The sequence below is a fragment of the Megascapheus bottae genome, chromosome 18 (assembly GCF_031878675.1).
Source record: "Megascapheus bottae isolate mThoBot1 chromosome 18, mThoBot2.hap1, whole genome shotgun sequence".
Taxonomy (NCBI): Eukaryota; Metazoa; Chordata; class Mammalia; order Rodentia; family Geomyidae; genus Megascapheus; species Megascapheus bottae.
Window position 1 is genome coordinate 47765986 of NC_143526.1, and position 20057 is coordinate 47786042.

The following is a 20057-nucleotide window of genomic DNA, read 5'->3' on the forward strand; positions in this document are numbered from 1 at the left end:
TGGATCTGCTGAGATCACCGTCCTGGACTCCATCTGGATCTGCTGAGATCACCGGGCTGGACTCCATCTGGATCACCTGAGATCACCGGGCTGGACTCCATCTGGATCACCTGAGATCACCGGGCTGGACTCCATCTGGATCTGCTGAGATAACCGGGCTGGACTCCATCTGGATCTGGTGAGAACACCGTCCTGGACTCCATCTGGATCTGCTGAGATCACCGGGCTGGACTCCATCTGGATCACCTGAGATCGCCGGGCTGGACTCCATCTGGATCACCTGAGATCACCGGGCTGGACTCCATCTGGATCTGCTGAGATCACCATCCTGGACTCCATCTGAATCACCTGAGATCACCGGGCTGGATTCCATCTGGATCACCTGAGATCACCGGGCTGGACTCCATCTGGATCACCTGAGATCACCGGGCTGGACTCCATCTGGATCACCTGAGATCACCGGGCTGGACTCCATCTGGAGTAGCTCACAGCCTGTATGATCCGGGGTGTTTTACAATCTGGGGTGATTTTCTAGCTGCTGTGTGCATGTGGCCATGTGCAGGTCTCTGGGCAGACAGGAACCCCAGGAGAGGCAGAAGCATTGGTGTAGACACCAACTACTGCTAGCGCTTGCCATGGGTGGCCAAGGAGATGTCCCCAGTGGACCCCTGCCACCCTCCTGTGAGCCCTCCTCATCTCACTTGGCCCTCACAAGGTCAAGTGACCCTGAGAACACCGGGCTTTCCAGGCTGGGCTGGCGTCCTCCACGTCCTGGTGACTGGACTAGCAAGGCATCATGGACTCCACTCGTGGCAGGCCCTGTCTGCAGTGCATCTGGCTCTGGCTTTCTCCTCTGGGGAAGGTGGCTGCATATGTGTCCTTTTTGGTTGTTGCAAGGACTCAGTGAACTCATGTGGCCCTGGAGGCCAGCCACTCCCAAAGCCAATCTATGGGGAGATGGCTCAGGCCCCTCAGCTGCTCTGGCCCCTGAGCCCAAGGTGGGGACAGGCTCTGCTCATGGTCCATACTCAGATGTCCTTTCTTGACCTCCGGGTGGACTGGCCAGGGACGTGGCTGGAGGGAGGGGACCCGGGCAGGGCCTCTGCTAGCTGACAGCATCGCCAGTGATGCCACAGGTTTCAGATCCAGTGTGATGTGGGTGAGAAGCAGCAGTGGAAGGGCTCTCACCCATCGGTGCGGCAGCAGCAGTTAGGGAATGTGCCTCAAAGGGCGCGGTCAGACCTCAGGGTGGAGCCTGGTGTCTGGGGCTTGGACCCCCTTTACTCCAGGCCTCACAGCCCAGCAGCTGGGCCTTTCCCTCACCACAGCCTAAAGCTGGCTCCCCCCTGATTTCTACTGGCCAAGGCTGGTCCTGCTGTGCGGGAAGCACGGAGAGGCGGGGAAATGTGGTTCTAGCCAGGACCAGTCCGCAGGCACCACAGCGTCCCCCCCCTCCCGCCCCCGGCAGCTTTGCTGGCCTGGCCTTGTGGTGGTTTCTGTGAGGAGCAGGCCTGCCCCACTGTCTGTTGTCTGCCACTCATGCAGAGGCCTGGGCCCCGGCGCTGGGGAAGTGCACCTCCAGACTGCACCCCTCCTAGAATTCGGGGTGCGTTTAATATGTCTAATGTGCAGGGAAGCAGATCAGCATTCCAGGTCAGTGCCCAGTACGTCATGAGGGCAGCTGCTCCGTCCATCTGGACGCTGCTCAGCCTCCTCCCTGGCAGGCTCAGCCCACAGGTCACCCACCGGGGCCTGCGGCTCTCATCAATTGAGTGGTTTGGGATTAAAGTGGGAGCCAACGACAGGGCACTGATCTCTATTAATTCTCAGCAAAATGAAAATTGCAAGGCTTCGCCTAGGTCGTTGCAGGGCCGATGCTATCCTAGTCTCATCCCTAGCACCCCGTGGCTGGGTGGTGAATGCTGCCATGGGGGGATCTGGGTCGCCCTGTGTTGCCAGAAAGTGGCCCCAACAGTGCCCCGGCCCCATGTGTGGGGTCCTCCTGGAACAACACCAGGCCCTGCCCTGATTTTGTGCCCACATGTGTGCCTGATCCTGGGCTTGAACTCAGTCAGGATCAGGCTACCCAAGGCCGGCATGCTACCATTGAGCCGTCCCACAGAGTCTCACAGACATTTTCGCCCAGGCTGACTTTGAACCATGATCCTCAGATCTCAGCCTCCTGAAAAGCTAGGATGACAGGGTGAGCCACCAGCGCCCGGCCTTGTTTTGTTGATTAGAGAATCTTCAACTGAGAACAGCAGGGGAAAGTTGAGCAGGATTTGAGTACAAACAGCAACAAAACCATAAAAACCCTCCCAGATTCCACCTCCTCGAGGTAGCAGTGATTAAATAATGTATTTCCTAGTTTAATTGTGTTTCATGAGCTACGCGATACTTGGTTTCCTTCCTTCCTTCCCTTTTTTTCTTTTCTTCCAGTCCTGGGCTTTTAGCTCAGGGCCTGAGCACTGTCCTTGGGTTTTCTCAAGGCTAGAGCTCTACCACTTGAGCCTCAGCACCACTTCCAGCTTTTCTATGTATGTGGCACTGAGGAATAGAACCCGGGTCTTCATGCATGCTAGGCAAACACTCTACCACTAGGCCAAACTCGTAGCCCCCTTCCTTTTTTTTTTTTTGTTGTTGTTGGAGACTTTCTTTTTCTTTTATTTTTATTGTAGAGATGATACACAGCGGTGTTACAGTTATCCGAATCAGGCAGTGAGTATAATCTTGTTTGAACTACGTCTCCCCTTCCCTCATTGTCTCCCAGTTTTCCCCTCTCATCCCCACCCACAAGATGTCTACTTCATTTTCTACCTAGTGTCTAGTGAGAATTACTGTCTTCTTCCTTCCACACCAAGGTTTGAATTCAGGGTCTCACTTGCTCGACTTCTCTTGCAAATCTGCTGGCGCTCTACCACTCCAGCCTGGCTTTTTTGTGTTGTTATCTTGGCTAGAGTCTCCCAGGCTTTTCTCCCCAGGATCAATGGCTTCAAACTCTGGTCTTCTGGATCTCAGCCTCCTCGGTGGCTAGCACTCCAGGCTTGAACCACAGGAGCTCAGCAGCACAAGCACTTCCTGCTTCTCTCTGACTGGGCTGTAGCCCACAGTGCTTAGGTTTCCAGACAGGGGCTGGAGGCCTGCGCTCCCATCCTGTGACGCTGGGGCCCCTGCCTCCTCAGGCCTCCTCAGGCTTCACCCCTGCTTCGTTAGCTCCTCGGAGGCCTTTTATGGGTAAGATGGGTGGGAGCCAGCCCTGGCCCTCCCTTTCTGCTCTGTTTCCCCTGGCCAAGCCAATTGCCTGTCCTTGGCTGCCTCTTTGGTTCTCAGAGGTCTCTTTAGGCATGCTTGCCAGGTTCCTCACAGTCCCAGAATTGCAGGCAGAGCAGTCTTCGAAAAATCTCCACACAGAACTATTTTTTAAGTGTGTGTGTGTGTGTGTGTGTGTGTGTGTGTGTGTGCGTGTTTAGCAGGATCGAACCCAGAACGTTGCACTTGCTAGGCAGGCTCTTTGCCCCAGAGCCACATTCTAGCCCATCCACACAGAACTGGGTATTCCAGCAAAGGTCAGACAGGACTGGTTGCTTCACCTTGCAAATGTCTCTGTGCTGCAGAGGCCCCGCCTGCTACTCTTACAAACATCACGAAGAGCCGTGCTCTGGAAGGCAGAGAGCCTCTGTGGGCCACAGTGGGCCAGTCCAGTAGGAACCTTTGGATCCCACCCCACTGGACCAGAGCGATGTGACAGGCTGAGCTGCCTCAGCAGGGAATGTCAGCTCTGCCATGCTGTGCTGAGTTAAGAGGCCAGACTGAGAGCCCTGGAGCTCTGGAGAAGCTGGGCTCGGGAGGGCTCGGGACCATGGCTGTGTGTCAGGGAAGCAGGTACAGGGCAGGCATGCCGTCCGTGTGCACGGAGGGGTCTCATCACGGGTGTGCACCCCGATGACGTGACTGAGAAAAGCAAGTCATGGGAGACAGGCAGTGGCGGCACAACTTTGAAATCCCCTTGGTGATCCCACTGGAGTGTAAACTGAAAAATGGTTAGGAAGAAGCTGAGTGTGTAGCTCAGAGGCAAAGCTTCCGTCTAGAACGTGCAAGGCCTCAGGCTCAGCCGTGGCACCATTCAGTGAAGGTGAAGCCATGAGTGTCCTGTGTATTTTACCACGATGGAGGAGGAGGGGGGGGAAGGAGGAGGGGGAGGAGGAGGGGGACAAGGAGGAGGATGAGGAGGAGGGAAGATGGCCTGTGGAAGAATAAGCCATCTGGAGAAGAGCCACACTCCCCCCTCCCCCCCCCCCCCCGGCATATTCTGTAGGACAACAATCTTTGTGCTTGTGGTCACAGGAGCCACCGCTGTTTCTCAGCCAGGGACCTGCAACAAGGAGCCACGAGGCTGTGGCCACAGATGTCACAGCAGGAGCCATGGGCTGCCCCCTGGCTGGAGGGTGACCTCCAAGGGGTGCCTGCCCATGTGGACAGTGCACACAGCCGGCCCCATCTGCCCTGCAGGAGCCCAGGCTGATGAGGAAGAGACCTGAGCACCACGCCCCAGCCTGCTTCTGCAGCGCCAGCTCACATTTCCCTGAGCAGGGACTCACACAGTCCCTTTCTGCCCAGTGCACGTGGGGTGTGGGGTCTCTGGCCTCAGCTGGCACACCTGGCAGCTCCCATGCTGAGGGCACCCTGTGTGGCATGGAGGCCTGCCTGATGGGGCCTCTGATCCTGCTGGTTTATTTGCAGTTATGGATTCACCTATGTGGTAGGAGCGGGGGTGGGGGGCACAAAGGAAGCGCCCTCCTTGCGGGATGTGTTGGAGCAGGCTGCAGCTGCGAGGAGAATGCTAACGAGGAGGTGTCCTTGGAGCCGGCTGCCTCCCTCATCAGTGAGCACAGCCACTGCTTCCTTGCAGTGGTGGGAACGGCCGCTGAGTGCCCGTGGCAGCCTGGGGGAGGCACACACCCCAAAACAACACTGGAACCTCACTCAGTGGAAATCCGGGGCGAGCAACCCCACCTCTTCTAAAGCCTGGCTATTACCTGCAGTGGGGGAAGGCTGGCCAGGCTGGAAGGAGGCCCCCCTCCCTGAGTAAGGCAGGCACCCCATTTCCTGTAGGCCCCTGGTCTGGGGACACAGTTTACGCCATGTGTCTCAGAACACATGCCCACGGGATCCTGCTGCTGCCTGCAGCCCTGCGCCCCCCAGTACCCTTCCCCCAGTGCCAACTGAGAACCCAGTTACTGCTTCCACCCCACAGTCACCTGGCTTGGCCTCCCTCCCAGTTCCGCTCTCAGTCAGTCTTCCTACACGACTGTGCTGTGTTCCCCAAAATGGTCTCTGACATGCAGGTGCTCCCTTCATGCTGGGTGGGGCTCTCCCCAGGGCCCCCTTCCTCCCTCCGCCTCAGCTCAACCTAAGAGGCTGTCTCCCTTGGGAGCTGGGACCCCAGGGCTGGCCTGTTCCCCCGGCGTCTGTGTAGCCCAAGGGTGCCAAGGTCTGGGAAGCCTGGGTTCTGCTCGCATCCCTGCAGGGGCCACTGAGAGGCCCCAGGAGGACAGCTCATGGGTCCGCCGAGGCGAGCCATGGAGGGGACGTTCTGCCTGGCCTTGGGCTGTGTTCCACTCTGCACGTGGCTGGTGTGGGAGTCATGGAGAGCAGGAGCTGGATAGGAGGCTGGGCAAATCTGCCCTTTCTGCACCAGCCATACACAGACCATGGAGGCGAAGGCATTTGCTCTGGAAACCCATGTTTTCTCACTTATCCGTAATGGCTGAGGTGTTGACTCCAGGCCGTTTCCATAGAAACGGGCTCCTGTGTCCTGGGAGCCCCGCGCTGTGTCGAGGTTGGCCCAGGGCAGCTCTGCCATGGCTCCTGGCTGGTCTTGAACCCCAGGGACTCGTGCTCCTGGCTCTTCCCACACTGAGCACGAGTGCCCAGGCATCTGGGGATTGCAGGCTGTGCCCATCCACCCACAGGCACTCCAGCCTGGCGTGGGGCCTTCCGCCCACCCCGCGCCAGTCATCAGCAGAGCCTCACCACGCCCTGGGCCACCTCTGATCCTCATCAGCTGTGGGGCTGGCGCCCCTGGGCACAGGCAGGCTGAGAACTCAACACCCCAGGCGTCTGCTGGGAATGTGAACGGCAGTTTGGTCTCCTCGAGTGACACCCTGAGACCATCTGTGTTCAGGGATTTCCTAGAGTCGGAGCCGTCTGTGGCCAGAAAGCAGGAAGCACCAGAGGAATGCGTCCTGTCAGATGCCTCTCGGCCATCGGGAGACATGCAAGTCCTCAATGGCTCAGGGTCGAGGCCAAAAATCCAGACTTGCTGAGGCCTCATTAGGGCAGCCAGGGCCATGGGTGTGGACACAGAGAGAACCAGAGGCCCTGGGAGGGCCATCCACTTTGAGCTCATTGCTTTAGACAAAGTGGGGCTTGGAGGCAGAGGGAGCCTGGTGAGGTGGGGTTGGGTGGGGCGTGGGCATTATCAGAGGCGCTGACCACTCCTGGGTAACCTCACCTTCCATCAGTGGCAGCCGAGGTGGCGCAGGCAATCAAGGCACCCCAGTGCTTGGGGTGAGGGGCTCACAGGCCGGTAGAGTGTTGCCGTGTGCTGTGCTTTTTGGAAAGTCTGTGGCCTTTGCATCCCATGTGGACATGAGGCAGAGGGCAGCCGCTGGGCAAGGCCACATGTGGACATGAGGCAGAGGGCAGCCGCTGGGCAAGGCCACATGTGGACATGAGGCAGAGGGCAGCCGCTGGGCAAGGCCACATGTGGACATGAGGCAGAGGGCAGCCACTGGGCAAGGCCACCTTGCTTAGAGATCTCTGCCCACTCATGCCCCCTTCTTGACCTCAGGTGCCCCGCAAAATCGGCCTTTCCACGTTCTACGAGTCAATACCCCGCAGGCTGTTCCCACTGGATCTGGGCACAGGCATGGTAGTCAGAAAATAATGACTCCACAGGGCCTGTCAGTCACGCCACATAGCCCATGGGAGCTTGCCCCGAGCCCACACAAGCCAGGCTTCACTGGCATGCCAGTTCTGCCAAGCCTCGATTTGGCCAGTGGCTTGAGTAGAGCAGCAGCCATAGCCTTTGCATGTATGGTCAGCACGGGAGAGAGGCAGCTGCTTCAAACGAGGCAAACCCTCCACAGGTGAGGGGTGGAATCCAGGGCCGTCAGAGCCCCGTGGGTCTGGGTTTTGGTCACAGTGGGCATCCACCCTCCCACCCTGCGGCTCCCTAGGCTTGGGTAGGATCTTGAAGGCAAGCTGGAGTGCTAAGGGGGCCCGGGACTTGGAGGAGGTCTGGTCACCAACGCAACTCCTCTTTGAAGGCAAGGGGCTGACAGTGGCTCTTCTCGCTGCCTGCACCAAGCCTCACTGCACTTTGAAAGAAGATTCAGTGAGTCGGGGTTAGGAGAGAAAGGCGAGGACATTGTCTCAGCTGTGAACTCGTCCCCTGGGTAGTAGGTCACATCCTGGTTATCGTTAAACCAAGGGAGGAAGCAGAGAGCACCCAGAGAACTCAGTGGCAGTGACCCCGAGTTGCCCGCCTGTCCCCCGGCACCCAGCCACACCTGGCCACTGAGCAATGTGAAGGCTTTGTGCCCCAAAGGCAAGAGTCCATTCCTTCAAACTGCTGATTACATGTGGGATTACATGCGGAGATGACCCCGTTTATCAAGAACATCAATATTACCCTTTTCAGTTCACTTTTTTTTTTTTAAATTGTGGTCACCAGCAGACATCAATTTTACTCTGTATGGAACAGTGTAACCGAGAAGGCTTGTAGGGTCACAGAGGCCTGGGGCTCAGGGCACGCCCAAGCACCAGCGCCCGAGTTTCCAACACAGGCAACCCCCCCCCCCACACACACACACTCACTTCACACCGTGTAAAATCTGCTGTTTGGCCCGCCTGCCACACAAGGTCAGTCTAGAACTACAAGAAATGAAGACTTGTGATGTGTGCACCATCAGCAAGCATCCTTGGATGAGAACGCAGAGAATTCCCAGGAGTTCTGGACTAGCTCCATATCACCTTCCCCGTTTGTAGACAAGGGCTAGAGAAACAGCTAAGCAGCTGACACACGTTTCCCAGTAACTGGAACTTTGAGCTAAGAAATGACAGGACACTTTGATAGGTGGAAGCTTCTCACCTAAGAGAAGAAGAGGCTTTTGTCCCCTCGCCCTTTTGTCCTGAGTCTGTGGAGGGTGGCATCTGCTAGTGTGCCCGCCGGGGGACGTCAGAGACTTCTGGGTGCTCGAGCAGGTGTCCCGAGATCGCAATGAATTGTTAGACACGACGGGTGGTGGCATTCACGTTTAATCCTATTGTCTTTTCAGAATACGTTGAAATCAAATACCCGACATCTCCGGTCTTGATGAAGAAGCACGGGTCTCTGCTTCAAGTTATGATCTGTAAGCAGCTGATGAAGTTGATGCGGCGCTTGGAGAGCTGCTTCCCGCCTCCTGCGATTGCCCTGGGACTGACCGGCCGTCTGCAGCTCTCAGCTTTCTGGTGACCGAAAGGGACAGTCGGGACTTTTTAAAGAAAAAGTGGAAATTAGCAGACACGGCACCAAGCGTCTTCACTTCGCAAACACGAGGGGCTGTCCGAACCCCGGGCCGGGCGGGGGCCGAGGGCGGCGGGGCCACGGCGGGGCCGGGCGCGGGCTGGGGTCCTGCGGGCCGGCGCCGCGCACTCACCCGGGCCGGCTCCTCCCTGGCCGGGCGCCCGCGTCCTCCCCGCCCCGTCCTCGTTCCGGTCCAGAGACGGGGCCCGGGGCAGATCCCGAATCGGGGCAGAAAGAAAACGAGCCGAGTCCTCCGAGTGGAAATGCGCGGGCTGCTGCCCGCCCGTGGCCGCCCCGACTGCCCGCGCCTCCGCCCGGCCGCGGCCGTTTGGCCGGGTAAGGAGAGAACGAGCCCCGCCGGGCCCGCCGGGCGGCGCAGAGCCGTCCCCGCCCCGCTCCCGGCTCGCCGGCCTTCCGGGAGCCGTCCGCGTCCCGGGCCGGGCGCCCCGGGCCGAGGCGCGGCGCGGGGCGGGGTGTCGGGTCCCGGCGGCGCCGCCGGGGCGCGGGAGCTGCAGGACCGCGGCGTCACGGCTCGTCGTCGCAGCGTTTGCAGAGCGCCGGCCCCGGGAAGGCGGAGCACTTGTCCGGGCAGGGCCCGAGCGCGGCGCCCGCCGAGAAGGGGCACAGGGCGGCCTGGGCGAAGGGCGCCAGCGGCGCGGCGGCCACGGGCGGCGCCAGGCCCTGGCCCTGGTTGAGGAAGGCCACCAGGCGCCGCATCTCGTCCAGGGCCTGCGCCTGCATGAGGATGTAGTTCTTGGCCAGCAGCAGCGTGGCGATCTTGGAGAGCTTGCGCACCGACGGGCTGTGCGCGTAGGGGATGACGGCGCGCAGCCCGTCCAGCGCGTCGTTCAGGTCGTGCATGCGCCGCCGCTCCCGCGCGTTGATGCTCAGCCGCAGCGAGCGCGGCTCCCGCGGCCGCCGCCGCCCCTCCGCCGCCCCGCGCCGCCGCCGCCGCCGCCGCTCGAAGCCGTCGTCCTCGTCGCCGCTCGGCTCGTCGCCGCTCTCGGCCGCCGCCCCTGCGGAGCGCGGCGCGGGCCCCGAGGGGAGGTCGCCGCCGGCCCCGGGCGCGCCGAGCGCGCAGTAGCCGCGCGCCGCCTCCGGCCCCCGCGCCGCCCCGAACCCCGGGCCCGCCGGCGTCGCGTAGCCGCGGCCCAAGGCCAGGTACGCGTCCCCCGACAGCGACCTGAGCTCGGCCATGGCCCGACCCCGGCCCGCGGAGGCCCCGAGCCCGCCGCTCCTCCCGGCCGGTCCAGCGGGGTCGGGGCCGTCCCGAGCTCCGCCCCTCTCCCTCCTCGCCGGCCCTCCCCCTCCCCCCTCCCCCTCCCCTTCCTCTACCTCCTCGCGCGGGATGGAGACCGGCCCCGGGCCGTGCTCGGGCTCCCGTCGCCCTGCGTCGGTTTTAAGCCAAGGCGGCGCTCACGAGGGCTTCGTGCCGTCCAATCGGAGCGGACGTGGCGGCCGGGCCAGCTGGCGGGGCCTGCGAGCGCCCACGGACGGCCGCAGCCGGCGGCGGGGCACGAGGGCCCGCTTCCCCGGGGCGCCGCCTCCCAACGTCCCGGGCCGTGCAGCTCGGCTTCGTTCCCCGCCCGCCCGGGGCGCAGGCGGGGCACGCGGGCCGGGAAGGTGCAGACCGCCGCGCCCCGCCCCGCTCCCCGCCTCCCCGCCCCGCGCTCCCGCCCCACCCCGAGGCCCTCCCCACTCCCAGGCCCTCCCCACCCCGAGGCCCTCCCCACCTCCGAGGCCCTCCCCACCCCCGAGGCCCTCCCCACCCCGAGGCCCTCCCCCACCCGGAGGCCCTCCCCACCCCCAGGCCCTCCCCCACCCCCAGGCCCTCCCCACCCCCAGGCCCTCCCCCACCCCCGAGGTCCTCCCCCACCCCGAGGCCCTCCCCACCCCCCGAGATCCTCCCCACCCCCAGGCCCTCCCCCACCCCCGAGGTTCTCCCCCACCCCGAGGCCCTCCCCACCCCCGAGGCCCTCCCCCACCTCTGAGGCCCTCCCCACCCCCGAGGTCCTCCCCCACCCGGAGGCCCTCCCCACCCCCGAGGTCCTCCCCCACCCCCGAGGTCCTCCCCCACCCCCAGGCCCTCCCCACTCCCGAGGCCCTCCCCACCCCCAGGCCCTCCCCCACCCCCGAGGTCCTCCCCCACCCCCAGGCCCTCCCCACCCCGAGGCCCTCCCCACCCCCAGGCCCTCCCCCACCCCGGAGGTCCTCCCCCACCCCCGTGGCCCTCCCCACCCCCAGGGCCCTCCTCCACCTCCGAGGTTCTCCCCCACTCCCAAGGCCCTCCTCCACCTTCGAGGTTCCCCCAGCACCCGGGAAGGGGTGGGGCACCACCTTAGAGACCCTGAAACCCCACAGGTCTGGGTGGCTAGGAGGCTGGGAAGAATCCACTCACCAGCTTCCAGGGGGCAGAGGAGAAGAGTTTCCAACATGGGCTGAAAGCTTGGAGGCCCATGGCAGAGGCATCCATGAAGGGCTGCTGGACCCGGGTCTGTGGGCCCAGCCCTGCTGACTGACCACTAAAATAGTGTTGAGGTGGTGGCTGCTCGTTTGGCCTGGTGGCAGAGTGCTTGCCCAGCATGCACGAAGACGTGGGTTCATTCCTTGGTGCTGAGGCTCAAGTGGTAGAGCCTTGGGAAAAGTCCAAGGACAGTGCTCAGGCCCTGAGCTCAAGCCCAGGACTGGCAAAAATAAATAAATAAAATAAAACAAACTACCGAGGGTGCTCAGGAGCTGAGGACTTCTCCCACAGCCCTCCCTGGCCTGCCTCATGGCCCTAAACCAGCCAGGCTCAGATCCCCAGAAGGGAGCCTGGGACCACAGGGGCCTTGCTGGAAGATGGGGTGCCTGTGGGAAGGTGGGGAGTCTGTGGGGAGCAGGTCCTGGCCTCTGAAGCCTCCGTTGTCCTTCAGGGAATCACCAATACCACCCTGGCCGTTGTAACTTATGTGGTCGAGGGCTGGGCACTTCTCTGGGGGCCCTCCAGCCCTCCGATCTGCCCCGGCCCAACGGGCATGAGGCAAGGTGGTGATGCCCTGTGGTCCCTGAGGCCAGCTTGCCCGGGTGAGCCTGGCAGATGGAGCCCGCGGGCAGGGAGGACAGGCCAGGTAGACGTACCACAGGGTGGAGGAGTCAAGTGGTGTCCTCAGAGGTGTGGTCCTGGGGACGTTAGGGTGGAGATCAGTGACGCATACAGAGCCCGTGATGTGCACGCCCCAAACCTCATCCAGAGCCAGGCGCTAGCCAGCCATAGAGCTAGAGGTTACCCGGGCTTACTGGTCCTAAATTGGTTCAATTCCTCTTTACCACACACTCAGAAAAAGCTCAAAGTTGTGCTGTGGCTCAAGTGGTCGAGTGCCAGCCTTCAGCAAAAAGCGCAGGGACAGCGCCCAGGCCCTGAGTTCAAGCCCCATGACCAACCATAAAAACAAAAAGTGTGGACGCCAGACGGTGCAACATTGCCACCTGCTGGCCGACCAGATATCCCAGCCGAGCAGCTCTCGGCGCCTGGTCAGCCTTCCAGGACTGGGCCTTTCTGGAGATGAAGGAATCTGCTTCCCGTGCCATTACGACCACTAAGAACTCTCCGGGCCCTGCTGCCTGCTGCACGAGGCCCGTGTGAGGCCCCCAGGACTATGGGCCTCCCGTTCCTGCACCGTTCTTCGGGGCAATGGCTCAGCCCCTTTGATGACTGGAGAAAGACCCATGCTTGCACCATTCACTCTCAGGCTCCACAAATGATCCTTCCTCGTACGGATGTAACTGTGGACAGTGCGCCTGAAGAAGCCTCTCAGAGCCTCCCTGCCCCACAGGAGACCCTGCTGGCCTTGTTTCCCCCAGAGCAGCAAGGCAGGCAGGGCGGGGAGGGCTCAGCCCGCAGCTGGCTCTGGTATTAGTTACTGCTAACCTTCTGGAATGAGTTGCGGAGGAATTCCGCGGCATCTGATTCTCAGAAGAGATCATAAATGCTGCCATAAAACACTTACATGCTTGGTAGAATTGGCCCGTGGACACTCTGGACCTGTGCTTTCTATTTTGGAGGAATATTATTTATCCCATGTAATAGACTTAGATCTGTTCAGATGATCGGTTTTCTCCCTGAGAGCATTTTGGCAGGTCAGGTCTTTCATAGAATTGACCTCTCTTGTATGGTCTGTCAGCTCTGTGGACCTGGGGTAGTTCACTGTATTTGTCTATTCATATCTCCCTCGCTCTTCCTCCCTCCCCCCCCTCTGGTCGGCCTAGGCACTGTCCCTGAGCCTCTTTGTGCTCAAGGTTTTACAGGTTGAGCCACAACTCCACCTCCAGTTTTGAGTGGTTAGTTGTTAGACACAAGAGTCTCACAGGGACTTTTCTGCCTGGGCTGGCTTTGAACCGTGATCCTCAGATCTCAGCCACCTGAGTAGCTAGGATGACAGGGTGAGCTGCTGGTACCAAACAGTCTTTTTTCTTTTTAATATGCGTACTCGAAGCTGTTGATTTACCTTTATGTGTCTGCATTTGGTGTTTCACTTATTAAAATGCTCTGCTGGGGCTGGCTGTGGTGGCTCACACCTGTAATCCTAGCTACTCAGGAGGCTGAGATCTGAGGATCAAAGTTCAAAGACAGTCCAGGCACTAAAGTCCACGAGACTCTTATCTCCAATTGACCACCAGAAAACCGGAAGTGTCGCCGTGGCCCCAGAGCTAGGGTGATAGCCTCGAGCTGAAGAGCTCAGGGACAGTGCCTAGGCTCCATGTTCAAACCCCACAACCAACAACAACAACAACAACAACAACAACAACAACAAAAATATATATATATATATAATAATTTTAAAAATGCTCTGCTGGCTAGGTGGCTCTGGTCTTCTCAGCTAATCAAGAGATGGAGACCAAGAAGATCTGACCACCTCAACCGTGAATGTGTGTGTGTCTGTCGTCTGAGCTGCACGGGCATGGAAGCAGTCCAGGCACACGTGCAAGAACTCAGAAAAAAGAAAACAACAACAGAACCCTAGTGTTTCCCTGTAAGTGTTCCCCGCGACTCTTCTTTCCTGTGTGGTGTCTGAGGGGGGTGGTGGGCTTACTCTCACTCTACCTCCAGTATGGGCAGAGTTCTTCCTCTGTGGCTTCTGTTCAGGCTTTCTCTGCCCATGGTTTTGCAACCTGGCTGGCTAGCTTAGACCTATTGCAGGCTGTGGTCTGGATCCTGGCTTTGTCCTCTGGGTTCTCTGGGCCGTCGCCATTGCCTCCTCCTCGGCTGTCTTCACTCCCTTCCCTGCCATGCGTTTTCAGTGCCCTTGCTGCCTCCCGAGGGGTCCTGGCTACTTCTCAGTGCCCAGAGGTCCCAGCTAGTTCTCAGACACCCCACTCCGTTGCTTTCCGTGCCTCAGTTTTGGAATTTCTGGGGATTCTCTCTCAAGCTCCCTGGCTCTCCAGCCACAGCCCAAGGCCCCTGCTCCTCTGTTTTCACGTGGTGCTTTTGTCATCTGGTGCTTGGATTTTGGCAGCACTGGCTCTGGACTCTGAACTTGGGGGCCAGCGCGGTCACTGCTGAGCCACATCACAGTGAAGCCGGCATTTGAGAAGGATGGTATTTACTTATTTTCAGTAGAAGAGCTCAGGAGTAGCCTGGGCTCTGGTGGTTTAGGTAATATCATCCTAGTTAATCAGGGTGTTGAGACCTGAGGATCTTGGTTCAAAGCCACTCTAGACAGGCCCATCCCTGAAACTCCTACCTCTAGTTAATCTGGAACTGGAGGTGTGGCTTAGTGGTAACGAACTGGCTAGTGAGCAGAAAAGCTGGGTTCAAGCTCCAGTGGACAAGCCCTGGGGAAGAAGGGGAGAGGGGGAAAAGCAGAGGAGGAAAAGGAAGCGGAGCAGAAGGAGGAGACAGAAAAGGGAAAAGAAACGAGACCGGGAGAGTCCTGGGAGTGTGAAAGTCCCCGAGTCCTGGCTGGACGCCGCCGCAGGCTACATGGACGGCGTTTGCTTGTGTCTGATGCCATGACGTTAGTCTCCAAGCTATTTCCTGTGATCCTGGCGTTCCTTCTCTCCCAGTCACGAGGTGAGGGGGGGTATGCAGGGCCAATCCTGGTGCTGAGAAGACCTTTTAATTCCCTCACACAGAGAAGTGACAGCAGGGGAGAGATGGGAGTGAAAAAACAAAGCATCTCTTTAGAACTCTCCAGCTGACGTGCCCTGGTCAGTAACGGGTGTGCAGGTGTGTGCCCGTCTGATGTCTGTCCTGCAAGTCTGCATGGGTTGGGGCCCGCCCAGCCTCAGCTGTCCAGGCTTGGCTGCCAGTGGGGGGCTCTGGGGAAGTGACTGGATCCTAAGGACTCTGAACTCAGCCTTTGTGGGCTCAGAACGTGGCAGCCAGAGTGGGAGGTCAGGAAGTGGGCGGGGCAGAGGTGGGGAGGGCACCGGACAGGCCCTTGGGGCCCCTCTTCCCCCTCTGCCTCCTGTGGCTGTGGGGCGAGCTGCTGAGCTCCGCCTGGCGCCGTGTGCACGCGTGCCCCCTCCTCTCCACACAGCCCTAGGCGTTTCCCCCAGCTGCACGAGCGCGTCTGGCAGCCCTGACTGGGGCTGGGTGAGCGGAAGGAGCTTCTGCCTGCTGGACCCCGGACATAGTCTCCAACACGGCCCTTTCCTCCCAGCCTGGCCGTCCTTGGGCCCGACCCCCTCCCCGCCACTGCCATGCAGGAGTGTGCTAGCCCTCCCTTCTCCAGATGCCCAGATGGGCAGAGGGCAGCGTGGACTGTGGTCACCCAGGCCTGGATGCTGCAGAGCCCCTAGCAGTGGACAGGAGTGGGGACCAAGGGCAGTGTCAGTGAGCCCTGCCGCCATGCCTGCGGTTGACAGAAAGGGGTGGACAGACACCTGTCCGGCAGGAAGCTTCCGGCTGGGACCGGGCAGCTCTCCCTCTGTCCTCCAGGGGGCAGCAGGGACCCAGGTTTGCTTCCCCTGCCCAGTGCCAGAACAGGTTTGGGAACTGTGGTTAGGAGCCACGCTCAGGGTCAGATGGCAGCCCAGGCCCTCAGGAACAGTCTTGCCCGGCCTCCAGCCTCGGTGGCTTCTGGCCACCTTTGGGGTTCCTGGTATGGAGAGTAGAAGCATTTCAGATCTCTGCCTCCTGGCTTCCGTCGTGTGTGTGTGCCTGTGTGCGCTTGTGTTAGTCCTGCGTCTCCAAAGGACACTCTCATGTCTGCTAATGACACCTCTACTGTGTCTTGACCTCACTGTGACACAGGGTGACACTGTCTTCAGGTATAGCCCATTCTGGGTCCTGAGCTTCGATGGCCACACCAGAGCTCTTGAGGGCCTCAGTGGGACCTGCGTGGGGACTCTGTAGTGGTGGGACGGGCTCTGGCCAGGGCTCAGGGCCCTGAAGCCTGAAGGTAGCTGTGGGGTCCCTGCCTGGCCCCAGCCCCTGCACCCTCCATCCTAGCTTCATGTCCACTCATGTCCAGTCTAGTCTGCGGACCGTCTCCTCTGTGGCCAGGCCCCGAGGGTGGGTGTCCCCTCCTGGCATGCTGCCTCTGCCCCTGGCTGTGGCTGGCAAGCTCCTCGGGGCGCCAGGAGATCACGTGGCAGTCAGGGTCTGCTCAGCAACTGCGGGGCAGTAACCTCCCGAGGGGCGGGACAGGCAGGGCCCCCAGGGGCCGGAGGGCACGACAACGCCTTCTGTCTCCTGGTCCTAACAGCAATGTCTGGAGATGGTGTTAACATAGCTAGAAATAACTCAGGAACTCCACAATCTGTCCTGGGGGCCACGGAGGCAGGGTCATGTTGGAGGGGCACGGAGGGCTGGTTGCAGGGGTCTCCTGTCTCCACCCCTTCACCCCCGTGCCCTGCTTACTCACCTTGCCGGAGACAGCACGCACAGTGTTAAGTCACCTGGTTTAAGGAAGACAGTTCAATAGCACTCAGCAAACACTCCTATACCGCCATCACCAGAAATTCCAAAACGTTCTGTAGCCCTAAAGGAAGCCTCCTCTTCTAGCCCCTGGCAGCCACCAGTCTCCCTCTGATGCTGTATTTGTCTGTTCCGCATGCATCCCAGAAAGGGAGTCCAGGTACACACGGGCTTTTCTGTGGTGGCCTTCAAGCAGGTGTGGCACAGTCCCTCTCCCAGGGGTCGACACTGAGCGGGGAGCATTCTCTTGTGCCAGGGTGGAATTCCCCGCCTCCCTGGAAGGGGAGGTACTGCTGGAGGGAGGGGCAGGGGCCGGAGGGAGGGGCAGGGCTGGAGGGAGGGCCCCAGGGGAGGAGGCAACAGGGTCTGGTGGTCGGGTCCAGTGGTAAAGCCCTGTGGTGGTGGGGTGGGTGTGGTGGGGTGAGGGTGGTGGGGTGAGGGTGGTGGGGTGAGGGCAGGTGAAGGTGGTGGGGTGAGGGTGGTGGGGTGAGGGCAGGTGAAGGTGGTGGGGTGAGGGTGGTGGGGTGAGGCCAGGTGAGGGTGGTGGGGTGGTGGGGTGCTGGTGGTGGGGTGAGGGTGGTGTGGTGAGGGCAGGTGAGGGTGGAGGGGTGGGGGTGGTGGGTGAGGGTGGGGGTGGTGAGGTGCGGGTGGTGGGGTAAGGGTGGTGGGGTGAGGGCAGGTGAGGGTGGAGGGGTGGGGGTGGTGGGGTGAGGGTGGTGGGGTGAGGGCGGGGCCATGGTGGGGTGAGGGCAGGTGAGGGTGGTGGGGTGAGGGCAGGTGAGGGTTGTCCTCTCACCCCTCACATGCACAAGAGGAGACTGAGGTCCAGTTTCCGAGCAGGCTAGAGAATGAACGAGGATGCCTCCTGGGCAGTGCCAGGACGCAGGACACAGATTCTTGGGTTCTTCTTATCCTCTGAGCGGGGAAGACTTGACAGACGTGGACCCCAAGAAACAGTGTGAGGGTGGTGGATCTCACGGCCAAGTCATCCTGGAGAGGAGGGTCCAGGCATCAGGGTGGGGCCTCTGGAGACCACCCTGGAGACCAGTGACAGGAGGTGGGCGTGGCCCGGGGGCCGTGGGTCCCACCAGGGAAAGAGGAGGACAACGTCCTCAGGAGCAGGCTGGGCAGCCTCCCTCCCCCCCCCCCCCCCCGTGAGCAGGGACGGCTGCAGGGGACTGTGCTTCACTGGGGGCAGCTGAGTCCAGGCCCCTGGGGGCCCATGAAGGGCTGAGGACCCTGTGGAATGGTCCTGCTTTTAGTGACCTCATCTGTCCAGTCTCTGGCTGCAGAGAGTGGCCACGTAATCAGACTCCCAATCAGAAAATGTCACAAGATTATTTATGAGGTGTTGGATGAGCACAGGCGAGCAGGGCGGGCGGTGGAGTGGAAAGTGCAGATGTGTTTTTTAAACGGAGTACTTGAATTTGGTCACTAGTAGGAAAAAATGAAAAATAAATCCCCTCACCCTCACCCTCTCCCTCTTTTTTTTTTTTTTTTTTGCCAGTCCTAGGCTTGGGCTCAGGGCCCGAGCACTGTCCTTGGACTTTCTCAAGCCTAGAGCTCTACTACTTAAGCCTCAGCACCACTTCCAGCTTTTTCTATGTATGTGGTACTGAGGAATCGAACCCGGGACTTGGTGCATGCTAGGCAAATGCTCAACCGCTAGGCGATGCTCCCGGCCGCCTCACCCTCTCTTGCTGGCTAGGGGCTGGGTGCCTTCCACCAGTGTCCTGTGGCCTAAGGCTCTCACACACACATGCCTGCCCCTCCATGATGGCGCTCTAGAATTGGCATCATTTTGTCTGGACACAGGAAGCAGCTCTGCCTTGCCAAGACTGTGGTTCAAGGCCAGCCAGGCAGAGAAGTCCATGAGATCCCTGCACAGGTTGGTGGTGAAGGGAAATCTGCAGTCAAGGGCTGGGGCCGGGGTCTAAGCTGAGCCTGATGCTAGCGAGCCAAGGGGGCAGGAATCCCCCAAACATCCTTTGGTTTGATCATCAAATTCCAGAAATATAATGACAATGATGGAAGGACCAGAGTGTGCAGAATCCAGAACAAGGCCTTGTGGGTAAGTGCAGAGGCCTGGCTGGGGTGAGCAGGCGGTATGGACAGCAGCACACACACGTATGATGGGCCATGTCCTTCCCCTGGGATGGAAGGGGAGCCGTGTCGTTTTCTCCTGCCCCCTCTCCACGGCAGACAGAGCATTGAGTCCAGATGGCACAGAGTGAGTGAACAGGGCTCTGAACCCAGCAGGGGTGTCCCCTCCCCTCCCCTCCCCTCTGCTCCCCTCTGCTCCACCCTCCCCGGGGACCTAGGCAGCGTCCTCCTTTGGCCTTCTGGCCATCTGCAAGCTTGCCTATGCTAGAAGGCCCCAGAGGGGCAGGCAGCTCCCTGGGGGGCCGCGGCTGTGGGGCCCGGCCGCCCTTCCCCAGGCCCTCCTGGAAGAGGGGAGGCCAAGGACCCACGGAGCCAGCGCCTGACTCCACCGGCAGAAGGCTCCTGGCCTTGGCTTGCTGCTCGGGCCTCTGAGCCCCAGGCAGAGCTCTGGGCACAGCCTTTCCTCCTCATCCTGTGAGGGGCTCGGTCAGCCGAGGAGCCCAGGGGGCTGGATAGGACTGGGGTGCCCCGTGTGGTCATCTGTGACCAGGCTGTCCTGCGCTGGCCACAGAGGGACAAGTGGCGGGTGAGCAAGAAGTCAGCCATGTCCTCATCGGTGAGGAGCCTGGGCTCAGCTCCATATCCTCAGGTTGCGTCTGCCCTCGCCTGTGCCCAGGACGGGCGCCAAGGACAGCCGGGGGTCACAGAAGCTGACTGCCAGCCTGCTGTACTGTGGCTGTCACCACCGCCACACGTCCCTCCAACCACACCCACCACGACACCACACCACCATGACACCACACTGTCACCTCCACACCACCGCCATACCACCACCATCACCTAGACACCACCACCACACCACCACCATCACCTATACACCACCACTACACCTCCACACCTCCACACCCACCGCCACACTGCAGGCTCTCTCTGGGCCTCTCAGTCTACTAAATCCAGTTTAGGACTTCGTTCATGAGAAATGATGTACTCCTTCTCCTCCTTTTTCTCTTCGTTTCCTCCTTTCCCTCCTCCTCCTCTTTCTCCTTCTCTTCTTCCCTCTTGTCTTCCTTTTCCTCCTCTTCTTTCTGTTCATCTTCCTCTCCTCCTCCTGCTAGAGCTAGGCTTAATCTCAGGGCCTCAAGCTCTCACTTGGTTTGCTTGAGTATAGCAGATGCTTACCATTTGAGCCATGTCTTCAGCCCAACATTTTGCTAGTTAATCAGAGATGGACTCTCACAGACATTTCTGCCTGGGCTGGCTTCGAGCCACAGTCCTCCAGCTGCCTGAATAGCTAGGGTTTACCGGTGGCCCAGGCTGGCTTCAGACTCAAGGCCCCCTGCGTCAGTCTCCTGGTTGATGGAAGCGTAGATGGCCTCTGGCACCCCCTGTCCCGGGGCCAGCAGGCCACACCGTGGAACTTACTGAGGCCATGTGCTTGCTAGTCTCCCACCTGAGCCTCAGCGACAGCCTTTGCTTGGC

General features: G+C 60.4%; 1 protein-coding gene across 1 annotated transcript; it reads right to left on the bottom strand.

Annotated features, from left to right (window-relative positions):
- Positions 1-9097: 9097 nt before the first annotated feature.
- On the bottom strand, positions 9098-9772 carry Bhlhe23 (basic helix-loop-helix family member e23). The gene has a single exon (XM_090352908.1). The coding sequence runs from the start codon at positions 9767-9769 to the stop codon at positions 9098-9100; it is 672 nt and encodes a 223-aa protein (XP_090209034.1). The 5' UTR covers positions 9770-9772.
- Positions 9773-20057: the final 10285 nt, after the last annotated feature.

Bases quoted from the DNA above. Each gene is read 5' to 3' on its own strand.
- Bhlhe23 (XM_090352908.1), bottom strand. From the start codon at position 9,769: ATGGCCGAGCTCAGGTCGCTGTCGGGGGACGCGTACCTGGCCTTGGGC.